The sequence below is a fragment of the Moschus berezovskii genome, chromosome 7 (genome assembly GCF_049115385.1).
Source record: "Moschus berezovskii isolate FMDL1 chromosome 7, NW_MosBer_1.0, whole genome shotgun sequence".
NCBI lineage: Eukaryota > Metazoa > Chordata > Mammalia > Artiodactyla > Moschidae > Moschus > Moschus berezovskii.
In genome coordinates this window covers 4,261,828-4,279,145 of record NC_142466.1, presented here as the reverse complement: position 1 = coordinate 4,279,145, position 17,318 = coordinate 4,261,828, and the positions used below count along the sequence as shown (strand labels likewise).

Here is a 17,318-nt window from a genome sequence, read left to right as displayed (position 1 = left end):
CTTAAGACACTTTCTGAAATTGTCACCCAGAAGTTCCATATTTAAAATTATGACTTCATTGAAATCTAATGATGTTATTAAACTGTCAGAATTTAGCATACATTCAGTTCCTGAGGAGGACTAAGAATTATAGTGATCCTCCTGCCCTTGAAGAAGAAATAGCCTCCATGCTATTTCATATGTACCAGAGACTGAACAATAACTCTTAAGGTAGAATACTGAAATTTCATCTAAAACTTGACCCTTCCCCCAATGTTTAATCTTTTATTTGTTCTGCCCTTCGTAGTAGATGTGAGACTGAGGAATTTACCATAATTGCATAAGTTAATTTTTCTTGGAATATAATTGCTTTACAATGTTGTGTTAGTTTCTGCTGCACAATGAAGTGAAACAGCTATATGTATACATATAGTTCCTCTCTCCTGAGTCTCCCTTCCACCTACCCATCCCGCTCATTTAGGTCATCACAGAGCATCAAGCTGAGTTTCCTGTCTTTTATAATATGTTCCCACTAGCTAGCTAGCTATTTTACACATGGTGCATCTATGTCAACCCTAATCCCCCAATTTGTTTCACCTTCACCTTCCTCCACTGTGTCCTCATGTCCATTCTCTATGTCTATGTCTCTATTTCTGCCTTGAAAATATGTTCATCTGTACAATTTTTCTAGATTTCTCATATATATTTATTAATAGTCAATATTTCCTTTTCTCTTTTCTGACATTTCATTCTGTTTGACAGACACTAGGTCTATCCACATCACTACTAATGAGCCTATTCTGTCATTTTTATGGCTGAGTAATATTCCATTGTGTATATGTACCACATATTTATCCACTCACCTGTCTTTGGGCATTTAGGCTGTTTCCATGCCCTGGATATTGTAAATAATGTTGCAATAAATCCTGGGGTACATGTGTCCTTTTGAATTTGGTTCTCTCAGGGTATATGCCCAGGAGTGGGCTTGTTGCTTCATATTGTAGTTCTATGGTTAGTTTCTTTAAGGAATATTCATACTGTTCTCTACAGTAGCTGTATCAACTTACATTCCCTCTAACCATGAAAGAAGGTATCCTTTTCTCCATACTCTCTCCAGCAATTACTGTTTGTAAATTTTTTTGATAATGGCCGTTCTGACCATTGTGAGGTGAAACCTCATTGTTTTGATTTTCATTTCTCTAATAATTAGTGATATTGAATATCTTTTCTTGTGTCTCTTGACCATCTGTATGTTTTCTTTAGAGAGATGTCTCTTTAGGTTTTCTGCCCATTTTTTGATGGTTGTTTGCATTTTGATATTGAGCTCCATGAGCTGTTTGTATAATTTGGAGATTAATCCTTTGTCTATTGCTCCATTTGCAAATGCTTTCCCCCATTCTGAATGTTATCTTCCCATCTTGCTTATGGTTTCCTTTGCTGTACAAATGCTTTTGAGTTTAGGACTTATTTGCATTTTTTTTTTCATTAATCTAGGAAGTGGGTCAAAAATCTTGCTTATGTCAAAGAGTATTTCTCCTATGTGTTCTTCCAGCAATTGTATAGTGACCAGTCTTACATATAGGTGTTTAGTCTTTTTTGATTTTATTTTTGAGTATGATATAGTAGGCCAGCTTTCCCAACACAATTACTGAAGAGACTGTCTTTTCTCATTGTATATTCATGCCTCATTTGTCATACATTAGGTGCTTATAGCTATGTGGGCTTATTTTTGAGCTTCTATCCTGTATCATTTGTCTAAATTTTTATTTTTGTGCCAGTAAAATTCTGTCTTGATTACTCTAGCTTTGCAGTATAGTTTGAAGTCATGGAGTCTGATACCTCAGCTCTGTGTTTCTTTCACAAGATTACTTTAGATATTAGGGTTCTTTTTTGTTTCCATCAGTCAGTTCAGTTCAGTTCAGTCACTCAGTCATGTCTGACTCTTTGAAACCCCATGAACTGTGTTTCCATACAAATTGTAAAAATTTTTGTTCCAATTTTTTAAAGAAAGGTATTGGTAATTTGATAGGGATTGCATTGAATATATAGATTGATTTGAATAGCATATTCATTTTCGCAATATTTATTCTTCCAATCCAAGAATATAGTATATTTCTCCATCTGTTTGTTTCATCTTTGGTTTCTTTCGTTTCAGTGTTTTATAGTTTTCTGAGTATAGGTCTTTTGCTTCATTAAGTAAGTTAATTTCTAGGCATTTTATTCTTTATGTTGCAGTGGTAAATGAGATTGTCTCTTTAATTTTTTTTTCTCCTCTTTCATTGTTAGTTTATAGAAATGCAGGGGGTTTCTGTTCATTAGTTTTATATCTTTTAATTTTACCAAATTTGTTGATTAGCTCCAGTAGTTTTCTGGTGACATCTTTAGGATTTTCTATGTGTAAATTATGTCATCTGCAAACAGATAGATTTGCCTCTTCTTCTCCAATTTTTATTCTTTTCTTTATCTTCCCAGATTGCCATGGCCAGGACTTCACAAACTATGTTGAATAATAGTGGTAAGAGTGGACATCCTTGTCTTGTTCATGATTTTAGGGGAATGCTTTCACCACTGAGAATGGTGTTTGCTCTATATTTGTCATAGATGCCCTTTATTATCTTGAGGTAGGTTCCTTCTATGCCCACTTTCTGAAGAGTTTTTATCATAAGTAGGTGCTAAATTTTGTCAAACATTTTTTCTACTTCTATTGAGATGGATCAGTCAGCTCAGTCACTCAGTTGTGTCCAACTCTTTGTGACCCCATGGACTGCAGCACACCAGGATTCCCTGTCCATCACCAACTCATGAAACTTACTCAAACTCATGTCCACTGAGTTGGTGATGCCATCCAAGCACCTCATCCTTTGTCATCCCTTTCTCCTTTTGCCTTCAGTCTTTCCCAGGATAAGGGTCTTTTTCTAATGAGGCAGTCCTTCACAACAGGTGGCCAAAGTATTGGAGATTCAACTTCGGCATCAGTCCTTTCAATGAATATTCAGGACTGATTTCCTTTGGGATTGACTAGTTGGATCTCCTTGCAGTCCAAGGGAGTCTCAAGAGTCTTCTCCAACACCACAGTTCAAAAGCATCAATTCTTAAGCACTCAGCTTTCTTTATGTTCCAACACTTACATCCATACATGACTACTGGAAAAACCGTAGGTTTGACTAAATGGAACTTTGTCAGCAGGGTAATGTCTCTATTTTCAAATATGCTAAGTTTTTGTTCTTTAATTTGTTAATATGGGGTATCACCTGGATAGAGAAGTTCCTTTAGCATTTGCTGTAAAGCTGGTTTGGTGTTGCAGAATTCTCTTAGCTTTTGCTTGTCAGTAAAGCTTTTGATTTCTCTGTCAAATCTAAGATCCTTGCTGGCAAAGTAATGTTGGTTGTAGAATTTTCTCTTTCATCACTTTAAATAGATCCTATCACTCCCTTCTGGCCTGCAGAGTTTCTGCTTAAAAATCAGCTGATAGCCTTATGGGGGTTTCTTGCACACTGTTTTTTGCTTTTCCCTTTCAGTTTTATTATTTTTTCTTTGCATTTGCTTTTTATTACTTTGATTAATATTTTTTTTGGTGTGTTTCTCCTACAGGTTATCCTGTGTGGGAGGAACTGTCAGAGCTTCCTAGACTTAAGTGTCCATTTCCTTTCCCACATTAAAGATGTTTTCAAGTATAATCTTTTCAAATCTCTTGTCAGGCCTTCTTTACTCCTTCTTCTTCCTGAGACCCCTAAAATTTGAATGTTAGCGCGCTTAGTGTTGTCTCAGAGTCCTCTGAGGTTGTCTTCCACTGTTTTCATTTCGTGTTTGTTTTGCTCCTCACTAGCCATTTCCACCATTCTGTCTTCCAGCTCAATTATTCACTTTTTAAGCCTCAGTTATTCTATCATTGATTCCTTCTAATGTACTTTTCATCTCAGTTATTGTGCCATTCATTTCCGCATGTTTTCCTTAGTCCTTCTAAGTGTTTATTGAACATTTCTTGTATTTTCTCAATCTTTGTGTGTACTCTATTTTTAGTGATTTTGGATCATCTTTACTGTCATTTCTCTAAATTCTTTTCTCTTGTAGTTTAAAAAATATAAGAATATATTTTCTCTTCATATATTTGGTTTTGTAGGTTTTACCTTGCTCCTTCGTCTGTAACATATTTTTTTCTTGCCTCTTTTTTTTTTTTCTTTTCTTTTTTTGAATAGGACTGTGTTCCTGTCTTACTGATTATTTGACCCAAGGTTTCCAGCACTGGGGTTTACAGAGATGGGTAGAGCCAGGTTTTGGTGTTGAAATGTGGACCTTCAGGAGAACTCACTGGAGTTAATATTTTCCAGTGACTCAAAGGTTCCTTCCATTTGCTTGGGTGTTGACATCCCCACCACTGTCAACTAGGTTCCCTAAGGTGGGGAGATGCAGACTTTGCATTCTCCTTGGCTCCACCTCAATAAGTCGATTATTTTTTGCTGTTATTGTCACTGCATGTCTTCTCTAATAAACTTTATGTGTGGGTGAGATGTGTGTATTTTGGATACTGCTGTACCCTTAGCAGCTATTATAACATTTGTATAATTTGGAAACATTAATATATATTTATTGACCTTTGAAGTACATAAATAATTTGAAAAAGTTGCATGTTTCAGGTATACTAACTTGCCCCTCTAAACGATCAAACCCACAGAAGCAATGGGACATGAAAATGTCACAGAGTTTATCCTCCTGGGGCTTTTTACTGATGAGAATTCGAAACTTGCCTGCTTTGTGCTGTTTTTACTTTGCTATATTGCGATTCTCTCAGGGAATCTGCTCGTTCTTCTCACCATCAGGGGCAGCCGCCTCAGTGAACAGCCCATGTACTTTTTCCTCAGCTATTTATCCCTGATGGATGTGTGCTTCACCTCCACGGTGGCACCCAAATTGATCACTGACTTGTTGGCCCAGCAGAAGACCATCTCCTACAACAGCTGCATGGCCCAGATGTTTTCTGCCCACTTTTTTGGAGCCACTGAGATCTTCATCTTGGTGGCCATGGCCTATGACCGCTATGCCGCCATCTGCAGACCTCTTCACTACATGGTCATCATGAACAGACAGGTGTGCTATGTCCTTGTAATGGCTTCTGCTATGGGAGCCTTTAGCCATTCAATCATGCAAGTGTTAATTATTATTGGACTTCCTTTCTGTGGTCCCAATCAAATAGACCACTATTTCTGTGATGTATTCCCTTTGCTGAAGCTGGCCTGCACGGACACTAGACTGTGGGTGATTGCAATCATTACCACCACAGGGGTGTTGTCCATTTTGACCTTTGTTGCCTTGGTGATTTCTTACATCATCATCCTGTCCACCCTGAGGACTTGCTCATCCGAGGGCCGCCGCAAGGCCCTCTCCACCTGCGGTTCACACATCACTGTGATCTTCATGTTCTTCTTGCCCCTTATCTTCACCTATGCCCCCACGGCTGATTCTGTCGGGAAGGACAAGGTCTTTGCCCTGTTTTACACCATAATTGCCCCCATGTTCAACCCGCTCATCTACACCCTGAGAAACACAGACATGAAGAGTGCCATGAGGAAAGTGTGGGGCCGAGATAAACTCTCTGCAGGAAAATGAAGCCTCTGGCTGTCCTTCCCTTTGTCAAATCTAGTTTTATCCACACAATCATTAATGTTGACAAGTACAACAGATACAGAAGGATCATGTGCTGTCATTCAAAGCTGCAACCCTGAAAAGTGAAGCCCTCTCAGTCACTCTCCCTCTGTCACTTGACTGAGACTGCCTACAAGGGGAGTGGATCAGATGCCCTTCAGGTCCTTTCCAGCTCTGACATTCTGAAACATTCTGTCCTTTGTATTACCTGACATGATGAGTGCATTTCAGCGCTTTTTTTCAGGGAAAGTTGTGAAGACTGAATGGTTGGCTTTTCTGACCTCTTTCACTGAACAGATAATCTTGAGTGAGATATCTCTCACAGAGCTTTCTTAAAACACTTCCTTTTTTTTTTTAGTGTTTCCACTGCAATAATTTCAAAAAAGTAATGCCAAAAGTTTTACAAGTGTTGTATACTTTAATTTTACAAGTGTTGTATACTTCAATTTTTTTTTAATTAACAAATCTTGCATGTAAATCAATGTATTGGATATAATTATTCTACTTACACTACACTTACAGAAATTGTAATTAAAACTTAGTATGTTATTGTAGGTAATTAAAAGTCTTGAAAATGACCAATTCTTTTCATTTTTATAAATGCAATTCTATGACCGTATTTATCACTTTAAACAATCTTCATGAGTCTATAAAACTGATGTTCTTTGTAAATGTGCAACATGGAATATCTCCCATTCTGTGAAATGTCATGAGCTTAAGAAGACATATAGCTGAAGAAATGGATGCTCCTGGGATGTATTTTTTTAATCCTTGCTCTCATCACGCTAATAATGTATTTTGATGGTATCTTCCATTAGTCAAACTAGGTAAATCTGTCTCATTTTCCCTCAGACAGGTTTTCATTCTACAGAGAAATAAAGGTAATTAGACTAAGAAACAGGTATAGCCAGTTGACAACTGGGGCATAAACTGAACTTTTTTTTTTTTTGGCACATTCATGTGTTTCCTTAATTTAGACATGAATCTTCAATCTTCATGAATTTTGAAGAGAATTCTGAGGTCAAGATTCTGATCTCAGACGTCTCTTAGGTGTCTAGGGTCATATAAGATTTGGAGGGTAAGGGAAGGCAGAAAAATAACGGAATATCTAGCAAAGGAGAAAAAAAGACAGTAGCAGAACAAGTCAGGGTATCGGGGACCTGCCTTCGATATGGACCCAGGGTATCCTCGGGATGAACGGCGTCAGCGAGAGAGAGAGAGAAAGAGAGAGAGAGAGGCTGATGATTCCTTGGTTTATGCAGGAAACCAATAAAACCCCAGCACAGGGTTTGCTCTGCTTATGTAGGCCGCAGGTGCCCTCTCAAATCACTGGAGGCACCCCAACAGGGCACCTCCTCGAGTGGGTCTTAGAAGTCCAGGCAGATAAGTAAACACAGAAGGCCCAGCACTTCAAGGATCTCAACTGGAAAAAGGAGAATAGAGAAAAGGAGAAAAAACGACACGGGGAAACCAAGCTTCAGTGAGCAAGGCCCAAAACTTTATTTTCCAGTGCTGCTTTTATACCCTAAGTTGTGCACATAAAAAAATAGAGAAAGGGAGGTATAGAGTCATGTCAAAATCACGTGGGGTCAGCAATATTGACCCTTATCAGGATCAGGGCTTGTTTTGAATGTCTCATGATATACAAAAGTTTTAGGTGGCTTACATCATCTTCTGGCCAGGAGGCCTGCTAACAGTTTATGGCCCTCTCTCCTAACAAAGGTTAGTCAGCTGGAAAAAGGCTTATATTCTTTCAAGGTGGTTTTCCTAAAGTCAGGCGCTATTCTCCAAAGACACATGACAAGGTTACATTCCTCTAAGGCAAGGGTGTAGTGAGCTACAAGAAAAGAATTTATTAACTTAAGATATGATGTGGTTAAATCAAAGGCTACTACTTATTTTCTCTATATGTGATTAATATATTTCCAAGGATACAATAGATAGAAAATATGGAAACTTTGCAGCAAGCATTGATTCAACAATGAAATCTTTTTTAGTACTATTCTGATGATTTTAACTTCTTCAACAAATTCCTGTATTTTAGAATATTAGGCTTTCTGTTTTTGCATGGCTGAGAGGCTATAAACAGTCACATTGGTAGTTGTAAGAGCCCGGACAAACTTGTCAGGCAAGTTAGAAAGCTAACAAAGGGGCTTGGATTGGAACACTCCTATTAAGCCGAGGAGAATTTTTTAACTACAGCTCTGAATTAATGTTTTCAGAGGAAGGTGGTTGGGGAGAAGCCCCCGTAAGTATTAGAGGACTTGGTAAGAGGCGTAAGATAGTAAGGCAGTCAGACTCCGGTTTTCTTTGGGGTAGATGCTCGGGTAAGTCCAGGGGATTCCTCGAGTCCTGATTAGCCTTTGCCTGTCAGGCCTCTTCCCCAATTGACCTTTGCCACGGGTAGGATTTCCCGCTGGCTCCCGGCATCAGGGTTTCTTTTTGATGTAGGTCTGGTGGTGACTACTTTCTGGTGTATTGTCTGATTCAGGAAGGTAAGGAAAACAAGAATGTCTATAGCTACACAGGCAGCTAATTCAAGTGTTTATTTTTCATAAGCTTGCCACTGATGCTCAGTTAGGCCATTTTCTTATTGTGACAAATTCACTAATTTTTTTTTTTTTCCAGAGATGACAAATCTTTAAGAATCTGTTTGAATATGACTTGGATTTACCTGTTATTAACTCTCTTCTCAGAGAAGGCAATGGCAACCCACTCCAGTACTCTTGCCTGGAAAATCCCATGGGTGGAAGAGCCTGGTAGGCTACAGTCCATGGGGTCGCGAAGAGTCAGACACGACTGAGCGACTTCACTTTCACTTTTCACTTTCATGCATTGGAGAAGGAAATGGCAACCCACTCCAGTGTTCTTGAATGGAGAATCCCAGAGACAGGGGAGCCTGGTGGGCTTCCATCTATGGGGTCGCACAGAGTTGGACATGACTGAAATGGCTTAGCAGCAACTCTCTTCTGAAATTTATCAACAAAGAAGGGGTGAAAATGAATCTAGCCAAGTGTGATTATCACTAGATTCTTCTCTTCCCACATATTATTCATGGAAAAATAGAGGGAGGGAGAGTTGCTGTAGACGTCAGTATTTAGAATTTGTCCTGTATTTATATAACCAATCTCCTTCCTATTCTCTCTAACTAGCCTTTTATACTACTCCTTTCAATTAGCTAACTCTAAATATAATCACTGCTTTTTAAAATTAATTCAGTAATATGTCTCAAAACCCCTACTTCCACAGTTTGATCACACTATTCTTGGATAAGTCAGATAAAAAAGCCATTCCAAACTCAAGGATTATACAATAAGCATTAAGAATCCTTGCTCATGTGTTTTTGGGTCAGCTGGGGTTCAGTTGATCTTGGTCAAGCTTGACCAGGCTACATTCCAAATTCAGGGTAGGTTCACATATACCTTATGTTATTTTATTTTTTCTCATTGAAAAATATAGAAGTCCTATCAGTATTCTGAGACTGAATTTTACATTCTATATGTGTGATATCCAAGTGTACCACTGACTGTTATGAAAGTACAGCAATGGATGTCACTCTCTATATTGTGGTGCACTTAACTTGTGGACCTTTATAAAAAATATAAATATATATATATAAATACACACACACTAAACTTGTAGAAAAGGAATATTTGTAAGTTTTAATTAAGTGATGAAGTTGCACTGTACTTCAAAACGTAAAACAAGTCAGGTTATCGTGTAAGAACTGGACACATCAGAGCACTGTCAAAATGAGGCACTCCCATGGGCAGTCTCCCTGAGCTCCTCTGATTGAGACTGACGCTGAAAAACTTCTGTGAAGACTGTAAAATCAGTGGTGGAAACCTGAACACCCTTTCATATTGATCTCGATAAGGCAGCTGTGAGCAGTGGGATGATGAGTGATCTTAATTCGCTGCACAAGATTTGAACCTGGGGAACCTGGCTGGGGTGGCTCAGATGGTAAAGAATCCACTTGCAATGCAGGATACCAGTATGTGATCCCTGGGTTGGGAAGGTCTCCTGGAGAAGGGCATGACAACCCACTACAGTACTCTGGCATGCAGAATTCCATGGACAGAGGAGCCAGGTGGGCTACAGCCCATGGGGTTGCCAAGAGCAGGACACGACGCCAAATAGGAAAAGGAGTACGTCAAGGTTGTATACTGTCACCGTGCTTATTGAACTTATATGCAGAGTACATCATGAGGAACGCTGGGCTGGAAGAAGCACAAGCTGGAATCAAGATTGCCCGGAGAAATAGCAATAACCTTAGATATGCAGATGACACTACCCTTACGGCAGAAAGTGAAGAGGAAATAAAAAGCCTCTTGATGAAAGTGAAAGAGGAGAGTGAAAAAGCTGACTAGGAGCTCAACATTCAGAAAACTAAGATCATGGTATCTGGTCCCATCACTTCATGGGAAATAGATGGGGAAACAGTATAAACAGTGTCAGACTTCATATTTTTGGACTCCAAAATCACTGCAGATACTGATTGCAGCCATGAAATTAAAAGACGCTTACTCCTTGGAAGGAAAGTTATGAGCAACCTAGATAGCATATTAAAAAGCAGAGACATTACTTTGCTGACAAAGGTCCGTCTAGTCAAGGCTATGGTTTCTCCAGTGGTCACGTATGAATGTGAGAATTGGACTGTGAAGAAAGCTGATCGCCAAAGAATTGATGCTTTTGAACTGTGGTGCTGGAGAAGACTCTTGAGAGTCCCTTGGACTGCCAGGAGATCCAACCAGTCTATTCTAAAGGAGATCAATCCTGGGTGTTCATTGGAAGGACTGATGCTAAAGCTGAAACTGCAACACACTGGCCACCTCATGCAAGGAGTTGACTCACTGGAAAAGACTCTGATGTTGGGAGGGATTGGGGGCAGGAGAAGGGGACGACAGAGAATGAGATGGCTGGATGGCATCACCGACTGGATGGACATGAGTTTGAGTGAACTCCGGGAGTTGGTGATAGACAGGGAGGCCTGGCGTGCTGTGATTCATGCGGTCGCAAAGAGTCAGACACGACTGAAGTGAACTGAACTGAAGTGAGTGAAATACACACACATAGCCTGAATGGAAATTAGGCATCTTAGACACCAAACCAGCTAGGTCCCTAGGGTAGAACCTGTTTTTGCCTGTATCTCTGTCCCCAGTGAAAAATTCCTTTGTCACCGTGGCAGAAACTGTAAATGAAGATACGAAGTTCATTATTAGAGATGTTGCACAACAAGCAGTGGGAGAGTACATAGAGAAACTGCTTGTAAAGACAGAAGCAAGTCCGAGACACACACTCAGAGGGAAACAGAGGGGCATCCCTCCGAGTGAGTGGGAGCGCGGCAAGGAGGCGGTTAAGTCATTTATATAGGTCAGTTCTTTCAGGTTTTATCTACCTTTAGCCAATCATCTGGTTTCTTTTTCCACACTTGACCTAACCTGGGGCACTCCCCTGGATGAGCAAACACCCTTCCGCCAAGAAGGATCTCGGAGTGAAGGCTTCTGGGAAGAATAAGACTCATTATAGCCTGCCCTTACCACTTGGCTTTTGGCCCAGATGAAACCTTCCTGCATATGTGTAATGTCTCCCTTTTCTCAAAAAGAGGAGGAAGGAGGTCCCTTAATCCTTTACTCAAATAAGGTTCTGCCCCTCTTTGTCCTTGTCTTGACTATTTCTTTGCTATGACTGTTATCTAAAGATGCTTGCAAGAGACAAACACTGGCTATTTACCCTGTTTATGTTGTTATTTCCTTTTCCAGAGCAAACAGGAAGCTGTAAATTCCTTAACTGGAGTCCATCTATCCACTGTCTCAGAAAATGCCAAAAGTTTTAAGTATTCAGCCTGAAGCCCACTTTGCACCCCATGAAACATAAACAGGGGACCAGCTGTCTCCTACATCAATGTTTTTTTTCTTGGTCTTTGAGATTATTGAATCTGTCAGGTACAAACCTTCTTCAGGACTTCAGATCATCAATATAAGTAACTTTCAGTAGTCAAGACTATGATGCTGAAACATAAGGGAAAGAGTATCATGGAAAAATTTATACATGAACTACATTAATTTATTCCACAATTTTCTACATTTAGTTCAAGTTTAGTTTCCTTTTAAATAGTAGAAGAGGTGGGAATGTATAGCCAAGGTAGGAACCTTTGGAATAGATTGATCCAAAGATGCTTTTGTCCTCTAAGATCTAGTATCATCTAGTCCCAGTGCTTCCAAATTTTTGATGAGCCACTACCTGTATAAAAATTACCAGAGGAGCTTGTTGAAAATATAGATTTTTTTTTATATCCTCTAACATTGGTGGAGATGGTTGGCTGGCATCACCGACTCAATGGACTTGAGTTTGAGCAAGTCCTGGGAGTTGGTGATGGACAGGGATGCCTGGCGTGTGGCAGTCTTTGGGGTCGCAAAGAGACTGAGTGACTGAACTGAGCTGAACTGAACTCTGGTCTACTGAATCACAGATTCTTAGAATAGATACTGTCATCTTTTCAAAAACATCTCAAGAGGATTAAAATGATCAGAGAAGTTTGGAGAGCACCAGCTTAGTTACCATCTTAAAGCTGAGCAAACCCTCAGGTTCATAGAGGTCCAGTGAGTTTATGTCCAAACTGGGGCAATAGATATGTATTCATGTAGTCAGAGGCAAGGGGTCTTATAAATTTAAATAATTTTTAACAATCATAACTTTGAGTGTCTTGCTGCCTTTTGATATTTATTATCTTTAATTCTATGAGTGCTCCAATAGCTCAGATCATTGTGTAAGGCACTGACAGTGTACAGTGCTTAATGTATCAATAATATGTGCACACCACACACACACACACACTCCAAAATCACAATCTCATGCCCACATATTGACAGTAATTTAAATAATCAGACTTGTGAAAAAACAATGAAAATAAATGGCAGAGAGATAATCAGTGATGGGTTTATTGTTGTGGAAAAATAAAGCTTAGGTAGGGCAAAGAGAAGAGGAATGCGTTACTAAGGCAAGTATCAGTTTACCTAAGAAAGGTATGTTTATTTGTCCAGAATGACTCTCTGTAGAATCCACAGCTAGAAATCAGGTTGTGCCAGTCAAGGAAGCAGTGATAAATGACTCACTGTTTTCGGTAAAGCTGTTTGGTTCAGACACTGGAGGAAATATTGTTTCCCAACCATGCATTTCAGTAAATTACGTTTACCCTCTTGATTAACACACAATCTTGTATTTATCACAGATGTCTTTGGTATTGTTCAGTTTCTTAGTGTTTCCTGTTAGTCGCTTTACATTAATAGTGATGGCTGATTACAGGCTACAAAAGTCAGTTATCAGAAGCATATAAATAGGATGCTAAAGTTAAAACGCAGATATTAGGGGTAATTTTTTTTCACAATATACTTATTGTTTGAGTAAGGAAAATGAGTCCTAGAGAAAGAAAGCTTTTTCCCCAAGCCAGAGGATAACAGGTCTTTTGCTTTCTAAGCCTGTGTTTTATCTCGTTGACATTCTGCCCACAACCACCGCCCCTACCCCCGTCCAAACCTTACAAAGTTTAGTTTTGCTGTTTTGGAGGACTTGTACCAGAATTCCTTAACTCAGATTTTGGTCATTTTTCTTGAATCCTTTCATTCAAACAAACATACACATATCAAATGTTCATTATGTAAGAACCATAAATCTAAAAACTAGAAAATAGGCTTAAGTATTAGTACAATAACAGTGAACTCTCATTCTTTAAAGAATACTGAAAAAAAGGAAAAAAATGAAGAGGGAAAAGTCTGACCATGTTGAATTTCTGAGTTTGATAGGATTTCTTTGTTCTAGATATTTCAGAAAATTATGATGATGAAATATTAGATCAAATATAATCATAATTATAAATAATAACTTGCTTCTGTAGGATGCGTTATTCTCTTATTTGTTCCCCTCAAGACACCCTGTGAGATCATCCACTTTGGATTGTCAGTTTTTACTATTTACCATTAGCCTCCCAGAAAACCCTCCTGCCCCATAGTTTCTTCATTGCATATTTTACTTCTGCATTTCTCAGTGTATAAATCAGGGGGTTTAACATGGGGGTGATGATGGTATAAAACACAGCCACCATCTTATCCTCTGAAAAGGTAGTATCAGGACGCATATACATGAAAGTACAAGGACCAAAAAAGATGATGACCACGGCAATGTGGGAGCCACAGGTGGAGAGAGATTTGCGCCTGCCTTCTGCTGACTGCTTTCTCAGGGACACCAGGATGATGGTATAGGAGATTAGCAAAATGACAAAGCTCCCCAGAGCGATGGTACCACTGTTGGTTGTCACAACAACACCAATAACATATGTGTCTGTGCAGGCGAGTTTTAGCACGGGGTGAACATCGCAAAAGTAGTGATCAATCTCATTGGGTCCACAAAAGGGTAGTTGGACTACCAGAGCCACTTGGATAATGGAGTGTAAGAACCCACCTATCCAAGTCCCCAGCAGCATTTTATTGCATCTGTCTCGATCCATGATGGTCATATAGTGTAGGGGTTTACAAATAGCCACGTAACGATCATAGGCCATTACAGTAAGGATGAAGATCTCAGTACAACCAAAGAAATGTACCCCAAAGAGTTGCAACATGCACCCCACGTAAGAGATCGTTTTCCTCTTGGCTAATAGGTCCACAATCATCTTAGGGGCTGTGACCGAAGAGTAACAAATATCCACAAGAGACAGGTAGTTGAGAAAGAAATACATAGGAGACTTGAAAAGGTTGCCCATACAAACCGTCAGTATGATGAGGAGGTTTCCCAGAAGAATGACCATGTAGAAGAAAGAAAACACCACAAAACACACTTCTTCAACCTTTATGTTCTGAGAAAGACCCCAGAAAACAAATTCAGTTACATTGCTTATCTCTGCCATGGAATTAGTTTAGCAGGCCAAGTTCCCAAGAGACAATTATATTACCTGAAAGAAAAAAAAAAAAAAAGAAAGAAAATATACCATTACCACTGCTTAGCATGTATACCTAAAGAAATGGAAATGCACGTATTCTACATATTTTGATCATCTTATGTCAAGATGATAGTCGTTTCATTAATTCAGATTTAGACACAAAGTCCAAAGAGATGAAGTAAATTCTCTAAGTCACAGATCTAACCAACCCTCTCACTTCCCTCATGTTTCATAAATATTCTTTCATCTGTTTCTAACAATTTGCCTCTTTCTAATCTGTCTAAGACACTCAGCTGAAATTTTAAACAACTTTTGAGTTCAGGAATATGACAACATCTATATCCTGAAAATGTTCATCTTACTTTTGACACACATACACACACTGATATTTTCCTGTCTGAATACTGCTATGAATGTTCAAATAGTTGAGACTGGATGACGTTGCAGGTTCTTCTTCTTAAGAAACTGTGGTATTTGTATACATGAGTTTTTGTTCCCATATTTGATATCAAACTTTCACAATAAAGAGTGGTGTGATATAGTAGAAAGGAAAGCAAAATTATGCAAATCTGATTCCAAGATATTGGGGCTGTACCTCTAGATAAATTGTTAAGCTTCATGGAGCTTCTGTTATCCCACTTGCAAAATGAGAAAGTTTTAATTTCACTATCACCTATAATATAAAGAGCTATTTCTACTATGAAATTAAAAAAAACAGTTCTTTCAGCTTGGAATAGCCATAAAAACCCCAAAAGGAGGCAGCAATTAAAGAAAAAAAATGAAAGAAACTGATGGAGTATAATGGCTTTACAGTGTTGTGTTCATTTCTGCTGTACAACAAAGTGAGTCAGACACACATACACACATATCCCCTCTTTTGTGAATTCCCTTCCCATTTAGGCCACCACAGAGCACTGACTAGAGATCCTTGTGCTATACACGAGGATTATCATTAGTTATCAACTTTATTTATAGCAATATACATATGCTAAGTCCAATCTCCCAATTCAAGCCACTCTACATCCCCCGTTGGTATTCATATTTTGTTCTCTACATCCATCACTAACGCTGAAACTGCAATACTTTGGCCACCTCATGCAACGAGTTGACTCACTGGAAAAGACTCTGATGCTGGGAAAGGTTGGGGGCGGGAGGAGAAGGGGACGACAGAGAATGAAATGTCTGGATGGCATCATCAACTCCATGGGCATGAGTTTGAGTGAACCCCGGGAGTTGGTGATGGACAGGGAGGCCTAGTGTGCTGTGATTCATGGGGTCGCAGGGAGTCGGACATGACTGAGCGACTGAACTGAATTGAACTGAACTGATACCATTAAAAGAGTAGGATGGGTAGACACATTGTGATAAAGTCACACAATGGAATACTATTTTACAGTCATAACGAGTGAACTAGAGCTACTCAACATAACAGATTTTCACAAAAACTCATTGTAGAGTAAAAGAAGCCACCTACACAAAAAGTTGCTCTGAATGACTCTGTTATATCAAACTTAAAAGGGATCCAATTTAAAAGAAACTGTTGGAGGCACATCAAGATGGGTTTGATTTAAATGGAGGGGAGGGAAATATTACCTTCAAACTCAGTGTTTGCGGATTCCCCAGGAATTGCATTGCTTTGGCATTTTATATATTTATCTGTTAACATCAATCAATAAATAGATATAGCTCATTCCTTAACCTCACTAGTCCTTCATATTTACTTCTAATGGATGACTCTCCAGTGGTGTAATGTCAGACACTCTAGTGAGGTCACTGTAGCATATGTACAAATAAGGGGCATGGGGGATACCTTTGAGTAAAGCCTCTCTCAAGCTGTTCTTCAAGCCAAGCTACAAATGTATTGATACATGACTTATTTAGTTTGGGTTTAGGAGAGGATTACAGTGTCTTAGGTAATCATCAAGAAGTCTATCGATCTGAGCACACAGCCCCCAAAGATCTGTTAATTCCAACTGAACTCTGTGCTCTGAGGTATGTTTTGTAGCAATGTTGTTCCTGATCTGTATATTAGACTTGATGGCATAGTCATTCCAGGTGTGTCTTCTCTTTTACAGTAGAAATAATGATAAAAACTGTAATAGATATAATGACAACCCAGTTCAGACTTGAACGCATCCCTTAAAACTTTCTCATTTTAGAGGAGGGAGAGCAGAAGCCCCATGAAGCTAAGCAATTTATCTAGAGGTAAAGTACATCTTAAAATCAGATTTGCATAATTTTCATTTTCTTTCTCCTACACAGCATCTCTCGATAAGAGAGTTTGATATCAAATAGGGGTTCAAAAATTCATCTACACTCTCACTCTCCTTTTGTTTTTCCTCCTGAATTAAACAAAACATTTTATTCTCCGTTCAGAGATTCCTTAAGTTTAAGAGACATCAAATCATAGCAGTTTTTGAGAACTGTGAATAATGTGTCTTGGTTATCATCTAAAAGAAACTGGTCATTTAAAATCAAACCTGGGGATTCTGTCTCCATTGTCCATCCAGCAAGGTCCAGGAGGAAAGCTTCTTTCTTCCAGAATCAAGATCCACCTCAAAGAATTTCTTCCTCCACATTCTGAACCTTTCAAACATACTAACACCTCATTTTCTTTTGCAAGTCAAGCATTTTCCTACTCATATGTCATTAGTATCCATCTCATAGTCTGGTTTGCACGCACTTCATCATTATATTATCATCTTAAAAATTTTATTCTCCCCCTATTTCTAAGAACGTTGTCTTGCAACTGTATCACAAGTAT

General features: G+C 39.0%; 2 protein-coding genes across 2 annotated transcripts; one reads left to right on the top strand and one right to left on the bottom strand.

Annotated features, from left to right (window-relative positions):
- Positions 1-4,656: 4,656 nt before the first annotated feature.
- Positions 4,657-5,583, top strand: LOC129557233 (olfactory receptor 4P4-like). Its single transcript, XM_055427821.2, has one exon. It carries the CDS (start codon positions 4,657-4,659, stop codon positions 5,581-5,583), a length of 927 nt encoding a protein of 308 aa, XP_055283796.1.
- An 8,002-nt stretch (positions 5,584-13,585) lies between these two features.
- On the bottom strand, positions 13,586-14,536 carry LOC148777239 (olfactory receptor 4S2). The gene has a single exon (XM_088837632.1). It carries the CDS (start codon positions 14,519-14,521, stop codon positions 13,586-13,588), a length of 936 nt encoding a protein of 311 aa, XP_088693758.1. The 5' UTR covers positions 14,522-14,536.
- Between the last annotated feature and the right edge of the window lie 2,782 nt (positions 14,537-17,318).